The 26,590-nt window shown below is 45.6% G+C and overlaps 1 protein-coding gene across 1 annotated transcript in view; it reads left to right on the forward strand.

Annotated features, from left to right (window-relative positions):
• The first annotated feature begins 19,191 nt into the window (after nucleotides 1-19,191).
• The window catches only part of GPC1 (glypican 1), a 199,841-nt gene continuing 192,442 nt past the window's right edge, over nucleotides 19,192-26,590 (forward strand). Inside the window, exon 1 of the mRNA XM_041416300.1 lies at nucleotides 19,192-19,684. Within this exon, the coding sequence (XP_041272234.1) occupies nucleotides 19,528-19,684 (157 nt within the window). The 5' untranslated portion in view covers nucleotides 19,192-19,527. The remainder of the gene's footprint in view (nucleotides 19,685-26,590) is intronic.

Genomic DNA, 26,590 nt, shown 5'->3' on the forward strand with positions numbered 1-26,590 from the left:
TTGCTAAACACAGCTAGCACGTATTTCCTTGTCAGATTTAAACTTAAAGGAAAATCAGCGCATTTAACTTTGCTCCATGTAAAAGATTTTTTTAAAGGCCAAAAAGCAAAACTAAAACACAGTCTTGTGCTATACCTGGTTATTGATTTAGGTTTTAATCAGAATTAGAGGGGAAAAAATAAGAAAAACTCTCAGATACTCTTTAAACTCTTCCTTTGATAATTAGACTCTAATTTCTGTTTAGTCAATGGACAGCTATGTTGGCCATTAACTTTATCTAAAGTGGATGCTAATTAATGCTAAACTACACTTCCCAAGGTGCTACATGTTATACCCCCTGACTGCCACCAGTCACTCACCACTCACTGTGTCAACAAGAGGGAAACAATGAAAGAGAGGATGACAAGGAGCCAGGGAAGACAATCCTAATATCAGCTCTGATCTTCCAGTTATGTACTGTAACTTGAAGTAACTTGCTGAATTTTAAAATTTCAGCTATAATTTTTAAATCTTTAGCCTATTTGAAAGAAATCATCTCTAAACCTCTGAGGAATCAGTTAATATTTAATTCTCTTGTACTCAGACGTCAAATTTCATGAGCAGGTGACAAAGAAATGTGTTTAGCTCACAAACTCCTCAAAGCACAGCACAGTATGGAATACACACCTCTAATACTGGGTTAATTCAGCTGTTTTCAATGTCACTTCTAAGTTAATGCAAAGCATTACCTAAGGTAACAGTGGCACTGGGCAGCTGCCTCCTGGTAACTGTTGTTTGTATTTCATTACGGTCCTGAGTGCCTGACAAAGACACTTCTGGTCCTGCACGCTGTGCAAACACTTAGGAGAGGAAAGACCCCATCTCTGGGATGTTTGCAGTCTCCTAGATGTAATCAAAAGGCAATCCACTGATTTTGTAGATTGCTGTAATAAGCTTTAAGTAGAGGGAGGTGCTTTAAATGTGTAGTGTCTCGCTTGAAACCGGGTTTAACCTTTAGTATGGTACTGCCTGGCAGAGCCAGATATCCATTAAATCACTTGGATTCACTGCCGATTGGTTTCCATCCATTTCCATTTCTCTCCTCTGACTTCTCCTGGCTGTTGGGGAAATACAATATTCACAGAATTCACAGAATCACCAGGTTGGAAGAGACCTTCAAGATCATCGAGTCCACCCCAGCCCCAACCCCTCAACTAAACCCTGGCACCCAGTGCCCCATCCAGGCTTTGTTAAACACACCCAGGGATGGTGACTGCACCACCTCCCTGGGCAGCCATTCCAGAACTTTATCACTCTTTCTGTGAAAAACTTTTTCCTAATATCCAACCTGTATTTCCATTGATGCAGCTCGAGACTCTTAAGATTCCTCACTGCCTTGCCCAAAATTTTGGCATCAATACTCCTGAGAGATTGGGATTCAGCATGCAGCAAGCTTTAGAAGTAAACTTGTGCTGAGGGCAATTCTAACAATCAGAGCAGCAGGAAAATGAGGCAGCCCCAAATGTCACCATTTAATTAATGACAGATATGCGCCAGAAAACCCAGGGGATACTGGTTCCTGAGAATAACTCCTGTTCTCTCTGCCATCATCTCAGAACCTGAGACCATCTCCTGTGAATGGCGTTTCTCCATCCTGGGACACTCCTGCCCTGCTCTCACAGACTGCATCCCTCACAGTACCTGTGCCTAGGGAATGGATCTGTGATCCTAAGTACTTCCCACTGTTCTTCCCAAGATACATGATCTTGGCATTTGTGAAATATTCAGTTTATAAAGAATAGTGACTTCTTGTTCAAGAAATAGCATTAAGCCCTGCCATGTCATTTTATTGGTGTTCATTCTCATAAAGGCTAATAATCTTGTTTAGTTCCTTGTCTTGGCTGTGAAGTACATTTGCAGCTTCTTTAATCTTTTCAGGATAAGCAAGCCAGCCAGAGGCTAAATAATTACTGACAGCTGCTAGGTACTGTCTGTCCTATTAGATGTGTTAATCAAATTTTGTAACTGTATAGAAACATCAGCATTAGCAGAGCGAGGTTGCTTTGTCTTTTTTCCACCAGATCCATCCGGAATATGTATTCTGCATACTTTTTCTCCACACTTTTTATACACAGTTTCTCAGAATCACAGTGTGACTTGGAAGGGACCTTAGAGATCATCTAAGCCCTCTGCCATGGGCAGGGACCCTTCCATTGTGCCAGAGCCCCATCCATCCTTGCTCCCACCAGTGCTTTTGGGCTTCTGGTGTCCTCTGGGTCCCCATGTCATTGCCAAAGTGACTGTGATTCCTGCAGCACAGGACTGGGACCCAGAGTGGCTCCATCTGCAAAAGGAAGGAGGATGACATATCCCTTTATTCATGCAGCATCTCCCAGTACAGTAAGTGTAAAATTAGATTTTGGATGTAGGACAGAGCAGAGATTAACATTATGGGTTCTGGCCAGAAGGATGTACTCTAGGCAGATGTGGTCTAATGGGTTTAGTAGAAGCATGCTGTGCATGTGTAGGTATATCACCAGGCCAGGTCCCTCGTGCTGTAACTGCTGCTTTCAAAAGCTAATGAGACAAAAATGTTAATTTAATGACCCATCTCCAGGAGTTCTCACAGAGCTCCCTCTCCCTTGGGGTTTGGGAGTGAATTGAGATTTAAGGTCAGGCTGCTGTGGAAGCCTTATATGTTGGACTGGAGTAGAGAAGAACAAAGGCAGTGCTTACAGTGGGTGGCTACTATTTATATGCAGTGCCTGAAATAGGTCCTCTCTGCATCTGTCCTGGTGTCCCCAGGCAGGTGGAGCACAAAGGGCCTGACCCCGAGCTGTCTCCATGCTCAGATTCCTGTGCCCAGAGGGAGCTGCCCCCAGCCCTGGCCCTGACAGCCCAGTGGGGCTGGCACTGGGGACTTGGGGCCACAGCCTCACACCTCTCCTGACACACTGATGAGCCTTCAACGGGCCAGCAAAACTGATCTGCTCTCACATCTACTTCCCTGGTGGTTAAAAAAAAAGAAGAATCGAATCTCATCTGAATCTCTGAATCTGAATCTCTGCCTGGTTCCTCCCTACCATCACATTCAGACAGATTTTCTCAGACCCACTGGCCTTCCTTGAAGTCCTCCCCTTCCCTCCCAGTCATACATCTGTTGCTTTAGCTTTAGGAAATAAGTGCAAGCGTAATGTCTGTCAAATAACCCCAGCCAAACTGAGGTTCCTCTGAGTTATGGGTCTAAACACGTCACATTTCTACACCAGAGATCACAGAAAGGAGTAAAACCAAAATGCCTGTTTATTCCTATTTCATCTCAGGGAATGCTGAACGTGAAATCAGATCTCAGGGAGAAAACCTGGTCACTGCCACTTGTTCTGGCTGTCACTTGTCAATTTTGAGCTGCTCCTGCAGCATTTCTGTGCCTCGCCGTGTCAGTTTTGCTGTGCTCCTTGTCAGCTTCACAATAAAGAACAAGGGGAAAAAATTGGCAACTGGCACAAGGGAATCAGAGGTGGAATAAATTGATAAGGAGTGGTTAGAGAAGCATGAAGGCCTTGGAGCTCAAGAATGCTGAAAATCCAGCAAGGAACTAACGATTATTTTAGGTGTGCAGTTAAAAACCACACAAGCTTTAAGACATCAGGAATGGTTCTGAATTAGAACAAAAGGTGAAGAATCTGTAAACATTGCTGAGAAAAGGTAAAATATAAGAGCTGGTTCTAAGCTCCAGCAAAAGGAAGCCAGAAGAGGCAGAAATTATGGCAATCAAACAGAAAAACAGATTGCAAGGTTTTGGTCTTCTGCTCTGGTTAGTACAGAAGAAGGAGCTGTGGGGTGCCAGGAGGTTTTGCAGAATAACTGCTGTGTGCCTGTCAGTGACTGCAGAGACATGGACAACATTTTGGGAAGCCAGAGGGTTTTGAGTACACAGTTTAAGCACATCCTAAACCCACTCACTAGGACTGTTCTGAAGGCTCATAGGCGATCTCTGCTGCACCCTGGTCTTGTATGGATCAGCCGCTGCCACAGCATCACTCCCAGGGAAAGGAGAGCTCTGGTGTGCACACTAAAAGGGGAAAAATGGTTAAAAGATCCCTGACTACCCAAAAAGCAACAGCCACGGGTTTCAGAACAAAAAATCTCATGCATTTGACAAGACAGTCATGGTAACTCGGTGTGTTCACTGTACGAAGAGGAACGTTTGGGGGCAGGAGGAATTCTGCAGCCCCCCCATCCCACACAGCTCTGGCCATGCACTGGAGGATTCTGGCAGTGATCCCCCAGCATCTGTTGGAACCAATGTATTTTTAGTTGTATGTCTGCTGGGGATTCTAAGATTTCAAGAAATGGAAAATTTAACACATCCCTGAACGGGCTGCTCTCATATTCACTTCCCTGGTGGTTAAAAAAAGAAGAATCTCATCTCATCTCGCTGCCATTCAGAGGTTTTTGTTGCTCCTGTATCTCTCAGGTAATGAAGATCCTTCTCTGCTTTGAGGAACTCCCTCTCCATACTTGGCACTAAAGTCACTCTTTAACAGCCTTGGGGATATGTGATGGTTGCCCCACGCTTCTCACTGGAGGATTCTTTTCTTACCAATTGCTTATCATTTTACCAAAGGGGAACCATTAGGTTCATCTTCCAGTCAGGGTTATTTTCCTTCCAAGGTAAGGATATACTTGCAGTGCTTTTTTGATTTGGTTTTTTTTTTCCCTTGTACGTTTCAGCCAAAATGATACAGTATGTGCAACAATAAGGAGAAGGAAGCACAACTTTTGGATTGTTTATTTGTTTTTACTAGTAAAAAAAAAATAATAAATAAAAGGCAGCCTGGATGAGCATTTGTTATCTTTGTTGTGGATATAAATTCTGTGATGCTTTGAAGTTCTCTGATACCATCTTGCTACTTAAAAAAAACACAATAAAAATTCTGTTCTGTCTTCATAGCTAGGCTAGGTGAAATTACAGCGAACAAGGCAGAGTTTAGGGCCTTGCTTGGAATACCAGTGTTAAAGCAGAATGTTGAATGATGTCCCAATGCCCCAGTGAGTGTGCCCTGGTGTGCCCTGTCCCTTTTATGCCCCAGCTGAAGGAGGTGATGAACACACCCAAACAGACACAGCTGAAGGCTGCAGCACAACGCATTGAAGAGCTTTGAGGTGTAACCACTCTGGCACTCTCAGGGTGGCTCCATTTGGCCCTTTAAACAGTCTTGTTTTCATGTTGGATTTGCATGCAACAAGCCACAGGTTCACTTTGTTTATTCTGTCAGGGTCAGGCAGGTTTCCAGCCTGTGAGCCAGAGCTAGAGCACTTCGCATCCCCCTTTGGTCTCGTCCTTTCTCTGAAGGAGGGTATGGAGTTCCAGTAATGCTCACACAAATAGCTGCTCTGTAATTGCCATCATTCCCCTGGTATGTTTTATTGGCAAACCTCGAGTGTGTCTGAGGCCTGCTCTCCATGCCAAGGGTTTTTTAAGATGTGCTGAGCACCTCTCTGCCTCACTGAGTTCAGCTGGCGTTGACAGCTCCAAATACCTTGCAAGAGTAAGCACTTGGCATATAGGGCAAGTGAGACAACCAGCATTTTATGCATGTCAGGATGTGATCATGCTTGTTTTAATCCACTCTCCAGTAAGCTTCCTTGCAGAAAAACAGCTCTTGCACTTAATAAAGCCTGTGCCATCAACCAAACAGCAGCAGCAAGTGTAATTACAGACTGTTTATGAGAAGGCTTTTGCATGAGAGAGTTATCTTTTGCTTTAGCCGTGTTCGTAGCCTATTAAATTTGAGATGACTCAAAGAAGATTTTCTTTCTTGTTCATGTAAAACGGTGCCCCATCTTTTCATGCAGGTAATTGCATTATCTAAACACAAGGGCTCCTCACATATTTTGTCAGAGGGGCACTCCCAATGCCAGGGCAGCATCCCAGGTGTCTGACCATGGCACAGAATTTATGGCAGTTAGTGCATCACACTCACCTCAGCATTCCAGTATTTTAGAATATTTCAATGCAGTGTTCCCCACCATAAGGAAGGGGAACAAGGGTTGAGGTCTCTGTTAATGGGGCTTTCCCATTTTCTGCTGACAAAGCACATGTCATATTGATAGTGGAGGAGGAAAGGAATTACTAAAGTGAAATTGTGAGGAGACAGAACTCTTCAGTCTCAAATCATATAATCTGTCCCTAAAACAAGCATTTTATGTTAGACAACCACACAAAACTGTTCTGCTGATGTTCCACACACCAAGTCTTTCTGTGTTAGCAACAGACCCCTGTGATCACTGAGAAATAAATACATTTTTCAGCTTAGTTCTCCTTGGCACCAGAGAATCATTTGTATCACCTCACCACAACAAGGCTGTGCTAGCAACCCTGGCTGTGCGTAGAGAGCATTTTGTTATTTATCACCTTAAAGTATGTTCTTCTCTGGAGAACTGCTGCTTTTAATGATAGATTTTTGCTGTTGTGAATGTGAAATACATCACACTTTCGGGTATCTTTTTAATTTTATGGATGGCGCAGCTTAAAACCAGGTACATCAAATAAAATAACTACTGCTGAGAATGAATAAAAGTTGGCAGGTATGGCAGTTTAAAATAGCCCTATTTTCACCCTAAATATAGCCTGGTTTAATTGAAATCAAGTGGTAGCTATGAGACAGCTGCTATATCAAAGACCAGTGACAGCCTGCTGAGGTTAAAAGAATACAGGCTGCCTGTGTCTCTGCTGAGATAAAGTGGCATCACAGAGAGCAGAGCAGCAGTTAGATTGATGAAAAGTTAAGTTTTTAAAGCACTGATTTGTGAAGCCCTTATGCAGTTTTATTTATAGTTTATTTGTCTCTGTCCTCCCAATAAAACAGGTTTCATTCTGAAAGCAGAAGTGTGATGCAGATCCCCAGCTGATGTGGCTGATTCAGCTCAGCTGGGAAGGAAGCCACGGACACAGAAAGTCAGTCAGGTGTCCCCCTGAAACTCTGCCAATGTAGGAGAACCAATGGTAGAATTCGGACTTTTTTCCCTGTGAGAGTTTCTTAGAAATGGGTATTTCATCTTCATGAGGTCAGCCCAAAACCACCGCAGGGTTTCGTGGAGAAGGGTACATTAAGGCACCATCTGATGCTTCCATGTCATTAAGTAAGTGACCTAACAGTGATGATGTGACACCCCCTCTAACAGCACCATGCACAGAAACACCAGAGACTTAACTCTAGGAAGGAGCTGTCTCCACAGTCACAGGTGAAAAGTGGACATTTTTTAATATCCCACTGCTTTCAATATTCTCTAATTAACAAGCACTTCTTTTAATTCTCATGCTTTCCGGTTATTATTATTTTTTTCAGCCTCATATAGTCTAAACCCCAATCTCTCAGACTTATCCCCCCTGGTAGCTACTGAAATTCTTTTTACTTTCTAGTACTTAATTAATGTTTGCTATGTTCTTACTAAGGTAACTCCATACTTTCTCATTATATGAAATTAAAAGTAGATGAGCTTAGTTCCCAAATAAGAGAAGCTTTAGAAAGATATAAACACCCTGACATATGGATTTTCTTTTGATTTTAATTCTCAGGAGAGCTCTTAAGACCTTCTGTCAATCAAATAAATTGATGAATCATTGAGCTGGAGCTATGGCTACAAGCAGCCCTACACAGCAGGTTCTGAGGTGAGCTCCTGACTTTCTTGATTCCTGCATGCAGACAAAACCTCTTCATGGCTGTGGGTCACTGCTGAGGGAATTCAAAACAAGGCAAATGAAAGCTCATCCACCTCTAGTTCTGTGATTGCTCTTAGGAAGATGTGAGTTCAGCTCCCCCCCGAGCCTTGTGCTCCCAGGACTGGCAGGACCAGGAGGAGCATTAGACAGGCAGAGCAAGCTACCCAAACAGGAGGAAAAGAATCCTAAAGGAACTCCTCTAACTGAGTACAGGACAAAACCAGCAGGCAGGGAAAGCAATGGAATTCATGGAGCGTGGGGAAAGAGAAAGGTTATAAACAGTGTGTCTTGGTTTGAAAAGACAGGTGTCTCATAAGGAAGGCAGGAGCCTCGACACAGCCTCACTGGAGGGTTTGCACAGACAGAGATTTCATTGTGATGGATGAGTGAAGAGTTCTTATGAACTCTTCCGGACAGCTGTAACTTGTGTTCTTCATTGGCATCATTGTATGCTAGTGGTACAGAAAAATATCAGTTTGGGAAGGGGAATAAAACTAAAAAAACCTAAAAACTAGTAACACCCCTAAATACCATTATAAATCTAAAAAATACCACCCTATACCTACAAAATAAATCTATATTTAAAATTTAAAAAACTAAAAAAACCTAAAAACTAGTAACACCCCTAAATACCATTATAAATCTAAAAAATACCACCCTATCCCTACAAAATAAATCTGTAATTAAAATTTAAAAACCTAAAAAAACCCAATTATTCATCCTTTTATTATAAAAAAACATTAGTTTTAAAAAAAACAAACTTATTTTCTCAATAAAAAAGTGAAACTAAAAGAAATTTTTTATAAAGACCAACAAATACAACCTACAAAATAAATCTATATTTAAAATTTAAAAAACTAAAAAAACCAATTATTCATCCTTTTATTATTAAAAAAAAACATTAGTTTTAAAAAAAACAAACTTATTTTCTCAATAAAAAAGTAAAACTAAAAGAAATTTTTTATAAAGACCAACAAATACACTCACCACTCTAACTTAAAAAACAAACAATCCCATCTAAATAAATCAATAACCCGTAAAAAAATAAGTATCCAAAAAATTAATTAAAAAACAATTACAAAAAAACACATTAAACAAACAATCCCCAAAATTCTCCAATATTTATTATCCATTTAAAACCCTCCAATTCTTAAAAGTTACTTCAAAATCTCAAAAAAATTAATAAAGTCATTAAAAAAATAAAACCACTACAACCTAAACTCCCTTCTCTTTCAATAATCCCAAAAAATTAATGTCTTCTGTAATTAATTTTAAAATTTGTTTTTTCAACATTGTACTTCACCCAAAAATTACACCAAGACATTCCCAAACCTCAGAGGCTTTTTGTACCTGTTCCTGCCCCAAATTATTCTTAAGCATTACGTGATGCCAGCATGTGGTATTCACATTCTTTGAACAGAGAGAGACATAATTCTGTCTCCCAGGATTTTTCCTGGGGAAGGCAGTGAGAAGCTCAGAGAAGAAGAGAAAACAGTTCTTATCTCTATTCAGGGCTCCTGTTTTGCACATGTGGAATGTGTTATGGAGATTGATTACCTAAAGTGATTTGTTGACTGGAGATTCTGCTGAAGGTTGTTTTGATTCCTTGGCCAGTTGGGTCAAAGCTGTGTCCTGGCCATCTGCAGTCACAGGTTTTTCTTCAGTATCTTTTTAGGATAGTTTTATTTAGTATAGCGCTCTATAGTATTCTTTAATATAATATCTCTTTAATATGTAATTTAGTATAATATTAGTGTAATGTAACTTAGCTTAATAAAGCATAGTATAACTTAATAAAGCATTTGTTCAACCTTCTGAAATCATGGAGTCAAACACATTATTCCCTGCATCAGGGGCTCCCAACATCAATCCCAGCATTCTTCTCTGAATGCCCTGATAGCCCAGCCATGACCAGGAGCCTCCTGGCACCCTGCAGGACAGGACAGAGGACAGGAGTCTCTGCCCAGCATCCCCCCCCAGGCATGCAGGAGCCCTGGAGCTTGGTCCTGGGGTTGATGTGCTGCTCTGGTGGCACCCAAGGAGTTCTTCCTGCTGCTTTTTGTGCAGCTGGAACTTGAAATGGGTTCAGATACCCCCAGAAGGGAATTGTGAGTCTGCAAATTGCAGTGAGAGGGGTCAGAACACAGGGCTGGCATTGCCCATGGCCACAAGTGGCTCTGTTGGGAAGAGCACAAAACAGAGCTTCTACACTGACCCTCTGAGCTCCCAGCCCCCTGTGCCTCAGCATCTCTCCAGCCAAGAGTCATAGCTGGGATAAACAGCAATGTGACATTCCCATCAATGTTAAGGGCAGCTTGAGCACAGAGCTTCAGTCATCCCTGCTGACAAAGAGAATTTTGCAGTTCTAACTCTGCATTTGGCTACCTCACGTTTTGTTTTTTGTACACAAAACCAGTGGTTAAAAGGATGACATCAAAACTTTCAAATCCATATGAACAGAACACTTAATCAAACCCCATAAATGGAAGAGGACTTTCTTTGGCAGGGCGTGCTGCAGCTCTTGAAGAGTGAAGAGTACATTCATTATGCTTCTTTTTTGAAGGGAAGGATTTTCATCTTCTTTCCAATAGATAGCTTTGAACAGTTCATTTCACAAAACATTAGGAAGGAAAGATTTGGGGAAAATTGTATTTCTCTGCCTTAAAATTGAGTTATGGGCAGGGTGGTTGCCAGCTCATTTTTCTTGTTTGTGTGAAACAGACATTTGTGAGTTGTGGAAAATGAGCAATGGGAGGAGGGAGGAAATTGTCCAAGCCTATGTAAGAAGGTTAGATAGCATACTGGTATAATTTATAAGGATTTACAGACACTGCTGTGCTTCCATACCCAAGAAGGCCCTTGTGGACAAACTGCACGGTGTTTCTGCCTTGTGACCCATCAAATCCATGGCAGACAATGATGGGTCAGCTTTTGTCTGCCTTGAGGTCATGGGAGCAGCTTTTAAATGAACAGCCTAAATTCTGGCATTGGTGATTGAACCTGAGCTCTCATGCTGGTGCCAGTCACGGGGATGTTGGAGCCTGCAGCCTGTATGAGGACAGGGTGTCACAGTGCCAGGCAGTCACACATTTATTATTATGAGGCAAGTACCTCATGAGCCTCTTGTGTGTCTTGGTTTGAAAAGACAGGTGTCTGATAAGGAAGGCAGGAGCCTCCCTTGAAGTGGAAAATGCAAAACCCCTCCCTCCAAATTGTTATAATTTTGAAATTATAAACAGAGGATAACTGCCCACCTCTGACAGATGGGGACAGAACACACACCCCAGCCACATCTTTCAACCTAAGGCTTTGTGTCAAGAGTCAGTCAGTCTCCTGTTCCAGCTGGCTCGAGTTAGGAGGAACAGGAAGGCAGAGACTTCAAAAAGCTCTCCCTTGTGACACTGGGTCAGGCTCCTTGTAAGCACAGCACCCTGGGAATGCTGGCATCCAGCACAGTCCTGCCTTGGCTAAGCAAATCCACGCTGTTTCTAAGAGTGTGATAAATTCTTCTCAGTGCTCAGTGAGCTTTACAGGTGACTTAGACTTGGTTACCTCAGACTTTATGGGCCTTGTTAATGTCATAGAAACAAGAAAATAGAGGAATTAAGCATTTGATTATGCAAGTTTGGGAGGACAGCAAGGATAATATATGCTGCTTCATTGTAGGAGCTAGTCTTTCTTTTCTTAATATCTGAAAACATGAAAGAATAATTTCTTCTCTTATCAACCGCATGTTCCATTAGGAAACCACTTTGTCTTTTTCATTTTGAGCAGCTATAGTTATGAAAGCACTCTGTGCCTAATTGGTTTAATAACAAATTCTCATACTAAAGATATACAGACTATATATATTGCATCAACAAATAATATTTGTTAGCTGCTGCACTGGAAGGAAGAGGGAACACAGCATATTAGGCCTCCTCTGTTTTTGCAAACTCATTTTGATATCCCACATTAACATTTCCAAATTTCTTTATAAAGGAAAGGATACTCTTGTTTCACTTGGAAACTGAAAGAGTCTCAGTCAGGCTCTAATTAGTTTCATATTCACCTCATATTGGGAAGAAACTAACAGAGTCTTATTTTGGGAAAAAAAAAAAAAGGAACACTTTGTGAGCTAGCAGTCATTGAAAGGACCCAAAGCCACCAAGTCTGGCCCTGATTTTAGTCTCAAACCTGAATCTGTGTTAAAGTCTGTTGAAGGTGCAAACATCAGTCACATCAGAACACCATGGATGCAAGGTTATTATATTGTAAGCTTTTTCTGGTTTATCTTTAACTCTGACAGGGGAAAAATAGGGGAGACTGGAAAAAGGAGTAGAACAGTGTGGATAGAGCAGAACACAACAGCCACAAATAATCCAATATTTCATAATTTAATTTCACACTCACTCGGCTGCAGAGTCCCCACTAGACTGTGGGGAGAATAATCTAAGGAGGTTTTTGGCTTGACAATGGTAATGTCAGAGCTTAAAGACAGGTCTGGCAGCTTTCTAAAAGTGAATGTGGGTCCTTCCTTCTCCCTCTATTTCTCTACTCAATATAGATTAAAGTGACCTCTGGAGATAAACTCTACTGAACCCCCCAAGTAGTTCTGCAGTGTAGTTTTTATTTGTACAGTATGTGAAAGAAGAGTTCAGATTAAATTCCTGGCCTTTCAGAAAAGTTTTCTCTTCCTTAAAAAAAAGGAAACAAAAAGAGAAAAGGGTATTTTATTTTAAAGCCAAAGCCTCTTTCATGGTCCCATGATCTCATGAGTTCTTTGGCTGGCCTGTGACCTTTCAACCTTGCACTACATGTTTCTTTTCTAAATTAGCTAGTGTTGAGACATCAGTGGAGGAATATCAATGTTATTATAAAAGGCATCATTCTCTCGCAAAAATGTCAGTGTGAGTGAGTCATTGCACCTAACTGCTTAGCTTTTGTGAGGCAGCAAGGAAGATTTGAAAGTGTGCTCCAGGGTCCTCCAGTCCACCAACTTCTATTTAAAATGCTTTAAAAAGCCATGTTCCTGGCATCTGCTACAATAGAGGCAAGGGAAGGAAGCTTTGCTCCTTTAGCCACAGAAGGAAAGTCCTTCCCAACACAAAATTATGTACGTGGTGTGAGAATACATAGCTATCACAGACAATTTCTTTTGAAGGCTGTGCTCAAAAGTAGCACTGTAAAAACAAACCAAGCAACCAACTGAATACCTGATGGAAAGGAACTGAGTGTCCTGGAGAGCTCTATCATTTCTAACTCCCCATGTCTCTGCATCTCCTTGTAGTCATGCTCTCTGACATCTAGCAGGTTGAGGAAATTAAATCAGATTAAGAGCTCTATTTTTAGTCTTAAGAAGATGGGTTTGTGTTGTCTGGCATCTTGAAAAATCCAGCACTGGGTGTTTATGCAGCACTGAACAAAGAAACAGCAACATTCCATGAGGATGTTTACTTGTAATGGTACCTAATCTTGAGGCAGGATGAGCTGCTGCACCTGCACTGGCATCGCTCTGTCTGCTGAGGGCTGGTCCTGGAGCACCTTTGAGGTGACACAGCCATAGCACATGCATTCACTGTCTTTGTGTTACAACATGCACAGATCTTCCAAAGAAAACTCAAATCCATTCCAGCTGTTGCTCTGCTCATGTGCAGTTAGATCAGCAGTGGAGCTGGCACACATTAAAAATGTGTGTCACCTGGTAATTATCTTACTGACAGTGCATGGGAAGGACACAGCTCCAAACTCCAGGTCAGATTTTCTCCCCTGTGTGTGGAAAGCTGCCCAGCGTTTGCTGAGCTGTCCTGCCAGCTACCTGGTGCTAAGCCAGGCTTAGCTGCTCCCCTGGCTGACACCAGCTGGGTGTTTCCTGCAGCACAGGCATGGCCTGGAGTGGGAGAGCCTCTGCTCCCGGCTGGAGGTGTTGGGTGCTTTTAAGTCCAGCCTGTCAGTGTTTCCTCACAGTCAGTATCCCTAGAAAAACAGGTTATGTGGTACCTAACTGAATGTGAGGGGGAAAAAAATACCCACTTGAGCAGAACTCAAGGTAATTGTATTAATCCACCAAAGTGCTTTAGTCTGTGGTGTTTCATGTAGCAGCAGCTGAGGATAAAGTGCCAGCTGAGAAGTTCCATTAGGGATGCCAGATGCCCATATTGTGACACTTTTATTTTCTCCTTTTTCCAGTCTCCCCTATTTTTCCCCTGTCAGAGTTAAAGGAAAAGATAAACCAGAAAAAGCTTACAATATGACAAACTTGCATCCATGGTGTTCCGATATGACTGATGTTTGCACCTTCAACAGACTTTAACACAGATTCAGGTTTGAGACTAAAATCAGGGCCAGACTTGGTGGCTTTGGGTCCTTTCAATGACTGCTAGCTCACAAAATATTCCATTTTTTTCTTCCCCCAAAGAGGACTCTGTTAGTTTCTTCCCAATATGAGGTGAATATGAAACTAATTAGAGCCTGACTGAGACTCTTTCAGTTTCCAAGTGAAACAAGAGTATCCTTTCCTTTATAAAGAAATTGGGAAAAGTTAATGTGGGATATCAAAATGAGTTTTTCTTCTCAAAGAAGTCTGGGATGCTTATCCCACACACATTTGCCTTGGACCAGTGCTCAGGCACATGCTGTTGAGCTGGCATTCCCAGGAAGAGAGTGTGCCTGCTCATGTTCTCTTTAGGCCAGTGCCACAGAGAGATAACAATGAGAATGAGGGGTGATTTTTACCTGAAAAATCTCTTTCAAAACCAGTCAGGTTCAGGATATAACCTCTTGAATTATAAGAGGAAGTCATCTGATTGCAACTTTTGCAGGAAGTGGGAAGGAATCTTCTGTACATCAGCATAGGGGCATGCTGAAAGGACACATTTCTCATCTAGTTTTGGGGGCCATTTTGAGCCATTTCATACTATCAAAGCTCTGCTTATCAAACATAAATCAGATTCGAGTGCCATGTCCATATTCTTTGTTCATTGCTGTGTATGTTTTTGAGAGTAGGAAAAGCTTTACTGAAAGTTCCCAGAAAGGATAAAATGTACTTCCTGGGGCAGACCCAATTAACAGCAGTTTCTCTAACAAGTTTATGGCATTTATTTATGTTTTGACCTTTAAGACTTCTTTCTACTGGGAAATCTCTGACTCTTATATAATACAAGTACAGTCTAGCAGGGTGGAGTCATTGGTAAGAGGTCATTAAGCAATACATTCCTTTAAGTCGCTGCTGTAAAATTGTGTAGCTCAATTCAAAACACAGCACAGAGTGGCAATTACCTGCATTAGCCTGATTCTCTGTCTGAAATTACTTAGTTGTTCCTAATATTTCTACTACTAGCCACACTGGGGAAATGAAAATTCCATTTGGAGGGAATCTGTCTGTTCCACCAAAGGTCAAAGAGCAGCTTGGCACAGCCCTGGCGTACACTGCTACACTTGTGCTCTGTGCAGCCCCTCTTCCTCTGTTCCTCAGCAGCCAGAATTGTGATTTTCATTGCCCTGGGGCCTCAGTCTGGCTCCCTCAAGACCTGGGAAGGGTCCCCATTTCTGTACATCCACTGAACGCTATCCCTGATTAATTAATCCCAGCACACAAATCCCAAAAGGTCTTGGTATTTTGGGAAGGCAAATGGTGTCTTACAAAGTCAACTGAGATCAAGCTGGATTTGTCAGTTGTACACAGATGCCCCAGCAATTTGAAGGGATTGATCTGATATTTTTGGTGATCAAAACAACCAGACACGTGCTGTTTGTGCATGTCAGGAAAGCTTCCTGGGGGAATGTGAGCAGAGGGGAGGAGAAGATGCTGGATTTCCAGTGACGGGAGAGCCAGTGAAGAAGTAGCTGTAGATAGCAAGGTGTAATCTAGTAAATCCTCTGAATAACTTAATTAGATTTGATTCAGCAAAACACATGTCCAGCTTCTGCTGAACACCAGCCAGTGTTGGGGGGGCAGGGGCTTTCATGAATCCTGCAGGAAACAGCTATTGCAGAGATTAGAGGAATTGGGCAGAAGAGGTACTGAGATACTCCTGCTTTGAGGAAGATTTTTAATCTAAAGGTGCCAGATTTGGTGATGTTGCCAGAGAACCAAAAGTGTCATGAAACTGGCTAAGGGGAAGGGGCAAAGGGTTTCATTACATGAGGCTGGGAGGAGCAAGGAAGCTGTAGCCCAGTCAGGCTTTGCCCATCTCTTTTCCTTCCTCACCCCCCACTCTGTGAATTTTGCATAGGGAAAAAAGTAGAAACACCACTGAATTCAGGGGAGAACATACTGTTCTTTTATGTGGCATCAAAGATACAGAGCAATTGTGAAAAAATCTGGGTTTTTTCCTGTTTAGGTTTTGCTGTCAGACTCCAGGTAGCATAACTCAGCATAGGTCCATTTTGGAGCCAGCTGGAAGTCTGGTGGGCGTAATTGCATTGCTGCCTGTACAATTCTTGACTTGCATCAAGGTGAAAAAGAGAGGCAAGTCCACTGCACTGTAAAAGTTTTGGAAAGTGCTAGAGAAACAAAGACGTCCCTGTGAAAACTGAGGTTGTAGAAATCCTCTCTGTTCACTTCTTGTTTTTAAAGGGTAGCCTTCTCCACTTGTGCCAGATGATTTGGCTCTTCTTCATCCTTCTTGCTTCATAATGCTTGGATCAGCTTTTTAGTGGGCAGTGCTTTTTGTCGGGACTGTCAAGAGGTGATCTCCAGAGCAGGATGGATTTTCTATCTTCCTCTGGCTGCCTGGCTGTGTGCTTTTTGCCTCCTCTTCATTTTGTCTACTCATCTTTGTGTTTTACACTGCCTTTTAGTTTCTTTCCCAGTTCTAGGTCTTTCTGACTGTTTTTGGACAATCTTTTGTTTACTTTTTGCCAAGTTCCATTCTTTTAGCTGAGAATGTTCAGAAACTGGATCTGGTCCTCAGATATATACAATCCAATTTATAATGGATGCCAAAAATACATTTTCATCATGACACTTTGAAGACATTTATTTCAATTTACTTAAAATGTGCCTAGGTCAAACCCTGCATGTCTATACAAACTTAACAGCAAAATGAGACGTGCCTCACCATTTAAGATTTGTTTGCTCAGGACTGGATCCTGCACAGACTTGCAGATATCTTCTCTGTTGAAGAGCTTGTATCAGCTTGGGTTCATTTTAAATTTGCCTACTTATTAAGCTTCTCACTATGATAGTACGTGAGCATCCCAAAGAAACACTCTTAGTCCTGTTTAGGAGTTAAATGACCTGCTGGTGGTCACTTAATGGCTGAGGTTTGCAGCAGAGCTTGTAGCTCAGCTGTAGCTCTGAGAAGAGCCTGGGAGCTGGCAGTGTGGGCTGTGCTGGGGCTGGCAGCCTGGTGTCTCACCAGGGAACAGCAGCGAGCGTGCTGCGCTCTCCCAGGATTCCATCACAGCGACGTGAGCCCGGTCCTGCCGCAGGCACTGTCACCCAGCCGGGGGAAGTGAGATCTATGGGAAGAAGGGAAATACTCTGGCCTGTGAAATGATCTGTAGCTCAGGGGACGGCTCCAAGGCCAGAACCCGAGGGTAGCAGTCCCAGTTCTTGCCCTGCCAGCAGCTGTGCTAGTGCACAGAGCTCTGTGCTGCAACCTTGGGGTGCAGCCACAGCTCACAGAGAGCTTTCCCAAAGTCACTACGGGCAGAGCTGAAAGCCAGCACTCCATATACAACAAGTATCCAACCCCGGGCTTTGAGAAGGAAAAGAGGAAATTGGGCACTATTTTGGTCTCCTGTGTCACCCACCCCAAGTCATTCTGTGCAGCCAGGCCAGATAAAAGGTTTATGACTCTGCCTTTCTTCTCTATCAAGTACTTTGTCTCTTTGGAGTTTGCATTCCTGGAGTTCATTCCCCTCAACAGACTCAAGTGAGACTGTTGTTACCCGTCTGTCTGCAAGTATTCGATTGTCACTCTGGTTTTCCAAGAGGAGGAACAAGATCCTGGTGTTCCTCCAGTCATGGCGCTGTAGGTACAGATTCCTCTGCTGCTTGTTTTCTGCCGTTGCTGTACTCACACTAGTTAGGTGAGACCTCTGACATGGGTTTTAAACTGATATGTTCAAAGCCTGGGGAGAGGAAAGGGCTATGGCTATAAAATTAAAATAAATCCCCAGGAGTATGGGCTGAAATAACCTCGTGCCATATAACCTACTTGGTAACCTCTTAAGTGTGCAGTACTTTTGCATTTACAAAAGAGTTTTCATTTAAAAACAGGGTAAGTCAGGCTTCATCCATGGCAGATTTTTCCCCACGTATTTCCAGGAACAACAGTATTTCCACATTCCAGAAAGCTCCCAAAGCAAGCTCCAAGCTGAGGTGTATTTTGGGACTCTGTAAGCCTCGGGTTTCTAAACTGTGCATCACTGAGAGATGATGCAAGAGGCCAAAAGGCACAGTGTCATCTGTGAGAGAATTAAGATTTGGACTGTATGGTGTATCTGACTCAAAGCTATTAACTTTTGGTGGAAATGATGTGTCACCTCAGTCATGATCTTCATTACAAAATTCTCCCTGTCTTTGCAGGGATTTTCCCTGTCCTCTCTGTCTGCTTTGTTGTATCTCATAGATTAATCTAATTAGGAAGACTTAAGAGGAGATTTCATAGGAAAGCAACAACTTCTCCCTACTGCCACCCTTCCACGCCTCGTGGCTCCTACTTTGCAGCCACTTCTCCCACCCCTCAGGAGAACAAGCAGTTCTGAAGCAATGGGGTGAACAACACCAGTTTCCCATGTAGTTTCACACATCTAGGTGACTGACTAGTCCAAAAGCTACAATCTCTGATAAATTTTGCTACGTTTTGGGGGGGGGGGGGGGGCACGGTGATGTTTTTGTGTGGGGTTTCTGCTATCTTGTAAGGCTTAAGCCCACACAAGTGCTCCAGCTGAGGCATGGGCAGACTCCCTCCCCTTTTTGCACAGAGAACTGCTCTCCAAAGGCTCAGGAGCGATCGCTGGGTCTTCTGTCTGTCGGGAAACAAGTTAGACGCTGGCCAAAAGCCTGCAAGCTCTTTTGGGGAAGCACACGGGCATTGCCTTGACACACAGGTGATCACACACGCCTCAGTTCTGTGGGAAGCAGCTCAAAACGCGGCTGGCAGAGCTGCAGAGCAGGAGCTGGCAGGCTGTTGTATGAAGCAAACTCCAAAGCTGAGAATCTGTCGTAGAGAATTGCCTCTCTTCCCACATCTGCCCTTAAAGGGGCACTTCCAGTCTCCCCAGGACCTTGCTGGGACTCTCCGGCTGTCAGCTGAACCGCCTTCTCCTCGCCGGTCTAAGTGTGCAATGATTTAAGTCTCCTGCGCGGCTCTTTTCCCACCCGCTGGGGGAACTCCGGCTCCTCGGGTTAAGCACCGGGGCCACGCCGCAGACAAAGACGGGTTCTCTGCGCGCTGTCCTTGCCGAAGGACGGCGTGCGGCTCCCGAGCTGTGCGCGCCCTGCCCTCCCGGGGGCTGCTCGGGGCTGCTCGGGGCTGCTCGGGGATGCGGCGCCGCAGCCGGCAGCATCGCGGCGGGACTGCCCGGGGATGCAGCCGCGCTAAGAACAAAAGCCCTCAGCGCGCTCTCGCTCCGGGGCTTTGAAGCGGCGCGGTCGAACTTGGATCTCTGCTCCCCTCGGCCGAGCCGCGGCGGCGTCCGGGGCTGAACTCGCCGGCGCCTTTTCCCCGCACGCCGCGGGCAGCCGGGGCTCGCCGCCCGCCGCCCTCGCCCGCCCGTCCCGCCGGGGCTGCCCGCGGAGGGGGCCGCACCCCGCGCCCCCCGGCCGCCCCCGAGCCGCGGGACCTTGGCTTTGCCCTTCGCACGGCAGGTGGCGGGGCCAGCGGAGAAGGATGCGTGTCTTCCCGTGGGGATTTTGGCTGCTGTGTGTCGCCTCCGCCCCGGCTCGCGGTGACAGCGGCAGCAAGGCGAGGAGCTGCGCCGAGGTCCGGCAGCTGTATGGAGCCAAGGGCTTCAGCCTCAGCGGCGTGCCCCAGGCCGAGATCTCCGGTGAGTCCCGCGGGGGCCGAGGGCGCGGTGCCCGGCCGGGGCAGCCCCGGGCCGCTGCCAGCCGGGGGATGCCCGGGCAGGGCGCGGGAGCCGCGGGGCGGGGAGCGCTCGCCGCCCCACGCTGGAGTTTGTCTCGGGTCGTGGGCGGCGAGAAGTCGGAGCGGAGAGGTTTCCCCCAGAGCCGGGCTCCCCTCGCCCCTCTCGGCACCGCTGCAGCCCTGCCCGGGCTGCGAAGGGTCTCTCCGCGGCGGTGGCGATGCGAACGGAACTGGGAGAGGGGGGTGGTCGCACCAAGTGTTCAGTGGTGGTTCTTTCTTTTTTCTCATTGTCTCGTTGCTTCTGTTCTGAGCACAATTGAAACGGGTTCCAGGGTTTTGATTCGGAAATCAGAATAATCGGAGTGTAATGGGTTTTGGTGTCGGAGCTGGAAAACGCCACGAGGTTGTGAGAGAGGAATTGATTTATTTAAATCTTCTTCTGGATGGGAAGCAAACGTGTAAATGGTATTTGCCACTTACTAAAATAAAGCAGGAGTAAAATGACTGTGTCAAACGTGAAGTGCAGAGGAAAACTGTGCAACCTACATTAGAGTGTGTCCTCTTGCCTTCATTCCAGCTTTGGCTAAATCTTGGTTGATTTCCTCCTCTTTGTAGAAACAACTGAAATAGCAAAGAATATTCAAGGTCTGGTTTGTTTTGGGTTTGGATTTGGTTTTTCCTCTGAAGGCTTGGGGAAAATATGCTGATGCATTGTAGGGTTTTTTAAAATTCTCATCGAAGTTTTGATACACCAACTTGTGACCCATATCCAAGAGCCCTCTCCTCACTTGTGGGCAGCTTCCTTCTTCAGACAAAGCGCAAAACATGCAGGCGTACGTGCCAGAGCCAACCCACAGGGACACCCCAGTAAAACTGCAGTTTGTACTGCACATCTAAGCTACACAATGCCTTATGTTGAATATTTCATCAGGTAATTTTTCAGAGAAACCAATTTGTTGTCTGACCAATGAATGGAGAAGGCTGAACCATGTACATGCCTCATAAATGTGAATAAATTAATACCTTCTTTGTCAAGTTACAACTGAGAGTAAATTTCCAAAGTAAAACGAGCAGTCCTCAAAGTTAAACAGTGGGGAGTTTCAGAATCGTTCGAACATCACTATTAATGGAATAGCACTTCAGCTGAGCAAGAAAGCGGCTTTTTATGAGTTTGCATCTAATTATTGCAGATGTGAATACATTAGCTGTCGTGTTTCAAGTGGGAAGTTCTTGGAAGGCTGAATGTTTACAAACACTGGTGGAGGTGGCTGCAGCCCTGCACGCGGGGATAGTACTACGGGCAGCCAGCGAGGCTCGCAGCAGCTGCGGCTACAGCATCGCGTATCGCAGGCCAGCAGCCAGTAAAACATCTTGTACCTGCAAATGGTTGAGGTTCCAGGAGTGTCAGGACGCAGATTTCCAGGATCCAGGAGTTCTGTTTCCCGCTGTGTGTTGGTACGAGCATGCACGCTGGCAGTCTCAAGGCACAGTGGTTAAAATTGGAGTATCAAACCGGGTGCCTCTGGCTGTTTCTGTAGACAGGGAAACTGTAGATAAATGCCATGAAAACTTGAGGAATACTTGCATGGAAAGTAAGATGAAGAAGTGCTTGGAGGAAGAAGGTCCCGCATATAAACCTCCTATTTAGCCTGGTGTATAAAACAGCTGCCAGACTTGATGATTTTCATTGGTAATTAGCTCCTGACACATGCGTGTCCAGGAACGCACTTCTGTGCGCTGTATTCCTTGCCCAGTGCAGTTAAAACATCAGTGAGTGTAGATATAACCTTAGAAGCATCCTGACAAAGCAGTGTTGTGTATCCTCTGTGCTTCTTAGCAGCTCTGCAGGTTAGTGCAAAGGTTGGTGCCAGTTTTGCTGTCTCCAAGAAGAGGAGTCTCAAGAGCCTCCTTGCAGTATCCCCACACGTGCCAAGTACAGGCTCATGCAGTTTATAATTCCACATTTGCTTGTTGCTTCAGGCTGGTTTCAGTGGCAGCAGTTCAGCTCGCTGACCATGGGGGTTGCCACCTGCATGGAGCCTTGTCAGGTGGCACCACTGACACCTGTGAATGCATCCCCGGGCACACAGCTGAGAGGGACAGGTGTCTTCTGCCATGTCTCAACTGAGAGGAAAGGGTCTTGGGTTGTGCCAGGGCAAGTTCAGATCAGATACTGGAAAGAAATGTTCACTGAAAGAGTAGCCATGCGTTAGGATAAGCTGGTGGAGTCACTCAGAGCTGTGGATAAGGGGTTGTTATGGTGGATAAGGGGTAGGTAGTTATGGTGGTGCTGGGTTGATGGCTGGATGAGATGATATTGAAGAGTTCTCCCAACTTTGGTGATTCTGTGATTGGGCAACTTTTATCTAAGTTAAGAGATGTTGATGAAGTGTTGTCCCCAGTCAGACCTGTGCTGAAGTTTCCTGACGGTGGCCTTCTCCATGTTTTAAGAGCTACCTCATGAACCATGTTCTTATTTTATTTCTGAGCTGTCTGGAGACAAAAGCCCTTTCGTTTGTCCCTCTCCAAGGAGACCTTGCTGTTCCTTCCCTCCACTGCTTACCCTGAAGCAAAGGGGAACATTAATTTCTTAGCCCTGTGTCCTTGTCCCCAAAGTGGTGCTGCCGTGCTCTGCTGACCTTGCTCCTGTCTGCCTGTACCTGGCTCCAGGCACTGCTTGATGTGTGTCGGTGTCACAGGAGCCAAACCCCACACTGCAGCCCCAGAGCTGCCCTGCAGAAGGAGTTCAGCGAGCTCCCAGCAAGCAGGCTCTGACTCAGACTGAGATTGGCTGTGTTTGTGTTGGGTTTAGAACACTTACTGCACGCTTTACACCTTCTAATCTGTATTCTTAGTTATGATTTAAGGGGATTATGAATAATCTAGTGTCTCCACAGCTCACCAGAAGGTAGTCCCTGCTTGTGGCTGCACAGATCAGTTGGAGAAGAGTCACACAGTTATTAGCTGGCTAATAGATAGCATCTGATGCAGGGATGGACTCTTGGCTTACCTGATTTCTCATGAACCACCTAGACAGGGTTTCCTGGTTTTTTGCTAATGTTGTACAATGCCTTTAACATGTCTAAGCACTTTAAATGTGTCAGGTGCTGTTATTAAGTGTGTTTAGGGAATACACAAGGTGTTATATCTCGGTACTTTGAAGTCAATGGCAAAATTCCCAAACATGAAAGCAGTGTCTGCTCGTGTTAGCAGTCCTGACAGACAGCATGCGCCCAGAGTCTTGGGTGAAGATCTGCCTACAGAAAGTTTCTAATGCTGGAGAAAGCCTCCTACTCCTTGAGTTTTGGAAAGTCACACCACTTGCTCTCATGAGATGTACTACTAACTCTATCACAGCTTTCCTGCGTGTTGGAGAGTGTTCCTACTCTCCTTTTAGATGACCCACACCCCCTTTCTCTGATTGCTACAAAGTAAGGGAAACCAGTTTGAGAGCTTCCAGTTTTTCTGTTTCTTCTGGAGGCAGCAACTGTTCTACTGTCTCATGTTCCTGCTGCCCGGACACCACGATCCCACTGCGAGTCTGCTGCTCTAGGGATGCTTCTTAGTGCCTGTGTCAGGGACTGGTTCCCTCAGGCTCACAGCGTGGCTTCTGATAAAAGAGAGTGAGCCTACAGCCCCACAAAATATTGCTCTTTGGGGGGGATATCCAGCTTTCTCTGACTTACGGGAGTGTCTTGGGGTTACTGATGTTCGATGGGTGACTGCTCCCCAGTGTCTCGAGCAGAGGTGCTTCCCTCACAGACTGGAGAAGACCTGAGGGTTGTGATTGGATGTGTATGTTCTTGGTCTTTGTTCTCTGTTTGGTTTGGACTTCTGCTTTGGTTTGTTTATTCCTGAGACTAATTGTCTAGCTACTAGATGTGGCTTGCTGTTAGATTGATCTTGTTGACATGGGCAGTGGGAGCTAAAGAAGAGGAGGGTACAGCAAAAAGCCAGCTGGACTTTGCCAGGCTGCCCATCCAGTCACACATCCCACACAGATCCTTCCCTGGCTCCCCAGCTGAAAGGAGTCAGAACAATTGTTTTAACCTTTTAGTCCTTTTAGGCTGTGTAATTAGGTTTTATGATGAAAACGTTGTCAAGTGTATGTGTTTGAGCCCTTTAGAGAAGTGTTATCTAAGTAGAGAACAGGTCTGGCAACCAGCTGGGACTTGATCAGGCTCTAGGAAGGGGGTGATGGATCCCCATCTCTTGGAGGATATTTCAGCTGCTGGCTCTTCCAAAGTGGGACAAGCCTACATCTGTGATTCGGAACATGAAATCTGGGGCTCCTCCTTTCCCAAGGAAAGAGCTGTACCCATGACTAAAAAGCACTGGAGTGCCCCTTTCGAGGTGGTCATTCCATTTGGGTTGTATTTCCTCAGGGCAGAGCGATTTCTCAGGATCAGCTCCACGGAGGACTCCCAGATAAAACAGCATCCCGTTAATGAGCTGAATTCCTTCGCGGCACATCAGAACGGCATTTTGCAGCCTGCTGGCTTTAGGGTGCTATTTCTGCCGAGGCAAAACACCGGGAATTGTGCCTTCTCCTCCGTCTGGCAGGTGTTTTGGTGGCGCCGTCCGGGGAGGCGGTGAGCGGTGCCGGGCGATGCGCGCCCGGAGCGCTCGGGACGGGATCCGCGCATCGGGATCCCTGGATCGGGATCCGTGCATGGAGCGCTGCCCTCTAGCGGCATTCCCGGCCCGGGATCCTCCTGCCGGCACCCGAGAGTGCTGGGCGCTGCTGGCGTGATTTTTAAGAGAATCTGCTCTTCTGTCGCTGTGAGATGGATGACTAAGCTCTCCACCACGTAATTATCCTTATCAGCTGTGTCTGAAAAAAAACCTCTATTTCAACAGCTTCTTTTGTTGGTGAAGCAAAAGCCTGCTATTTCTTTTTCCAGAAAATTTGCATGGATGTATCGCTGGAGACACCCACCAGCAGCACTGTGTGAAGCTGCAGAGCTCACCTCATCTCTCCTTTTCCCGTGCCTGCCCTGCAAGTGCCCTGTTTTATTTAAGAACACGTGTCATTCAGTGTCTGGGTTCTCCACATGGGCTTGACAGGAGATGTGTGGTTTTTGGCAGCGATTATAAAACAGTTGGTTTGATGTTCTACTGCTCTCATTGTCTCACATGGAGGGGACAGATAGATGTGTTCCTCTGGGTGATTTCAATTATTGTGTGCTTTGCGTAGCCAAAGGCAGGGGGGAGCTGGTAACTTTGTTATCAAAAATGTGTATTTAAAGCCAGAGGTTTTCCCTTGTAGGTCACAACAACGATAACTGGAAACAGAGAAACAGAGGCCCTGGAGCACCTGCCCAAGAGCAGCAGCTGAGCACAGGCTCTGTGCCCAACCCACCAGTGCCCACTGGGCTGGGGAGGGGCGTTGAGGATCATCTATTTTTATTGCGGCATCAAATTGCATTAGGCACAGTATGGCAGGGGAAGGCAGGTTGAAAGGATGGCTCCAGCCTCAGAGAGCTGTTGGTCTGAGCAATATCCTGGCCCTGCTGGCTGCAGTGGTCTCAGCACTGTGTGGCTGGGCCAGTGCTGCAGTTCTGCTCTCTGGCAGCAGCTCCTGTGTTCCTCCCTTGTCCTGTGGGGCTGTGGATGTGAGGAGCAGGGTGGTGGGGGGAGTGACTGACAGGTGTCACTGGCACAAGGAGAAATTTTGTATTTGCTTCCAGCATTCAGTTGAGAATTTCAGGGGAAGACCAGGGAAATAGACATCTCAATTCTGTGGAAATCCAGACTTCCTTGGGGAGAGCAGCTTTAATTTCTGTTTGCTGCCCAGGTCCCTGCTGAATGCTACGTGTTTCTATATATTGGGTTTCTTCCTTTGCCCATGGGATGCTGCTGTGTACATGCAGCAGGCAGGTGGCCCCAGGGAGGGGATGTTGTCGAGACAGCAGGCTGCTCTGGCTCACAGCTGGCTCTGCCCACCTTGTGTGACAGGGCAGGTGTTGCCTCCAGACAGGAGTGCTGCTTTCCCCCAAGCAGCTCCCTAGGTCGGGAGTGCTCTTGTTGCTCCTGCTCAGGGAAGCCCTAACAGGCCCCTGCAGAGAGCTGCCTTCAGCGAGGTGTCCTGTCCTGTCCTGTCCTGTCCTGCAGTGGGGGTGTCCCTGATGGAAGCACATCCAGCTCCACAGCAGCAGGGCTGCCTGCCTGCCCTGGGCACAGCAGAGGGACCTCTCCTGTCCCTGCAATGTCCTGCCCCGCAGAGGGCACGGATCAAACCTAGAGTCACCTCCTTGGCTTTTCCTCTGCAGGAGCTTCTGCTCAGTCGAGTGTTAATTCAGAAAAGGGCTGGACGTGCTGCTCTGACTGGGTGGCAGGAAAGTCACCATCAAGTGCTCTCTTCAGCTTTCACCTTCCCCTTCTGAACTGCTGCATAGATTGAGTCTTTCTGAAAATCCCAAATCACTCCTTTCTACCTCTGTAAGTTAAGCAAGAGTTGGGCCTTCTTGTTCAGTTTTCCTCCAAATACTGACTCCCAGACACAGCTGTGAGAAGGAAGGAGAGGTTGAGTGGGCGCCTGGTGGGGCAGACACGCCACCTGCACGGGTGGTGGCCTGCAGCAAGTCCATAACAATCCCTTCACCTTTAAATTTACCTAGGAAAAAGTGACACTTTAGTTTTGCTGTCTGTGTCTTACTGATGGCTGTGAGGGTAACTCTGCCCCATGGGGAGAGACCCAGGGAGAGTAGATCCTAAAGCCTGCAGGAACCCTCACAGCCGTTGCCTGAAGGTTATTCCACCGTGTTTTGTAGTTTGTTTGCACAACACTGCTGTAGCTGCCATTGTGTTAGAAAATCTCCCCTGAAAGTTACAAAAAATAGATAAAATTCAAAACTCAATGAAAGCA

Source organism: Onychostruthus taczanowskii, unplaced genomic scaffold (genome assembly GCF_017590055.1).
Source record: "Onychostruthus taczanowskii isolate IOZ18803 unplaced genomic scaffold, ASM1759005v1 scaffold51, whole genome shotgun sequence".
Lineage (NCBI taxonomy): Eukaryota > Metazoa > Chordata > Aves > Passeriformes > Passeridae > Onychostruthus > Onychostruthus taczanowskii.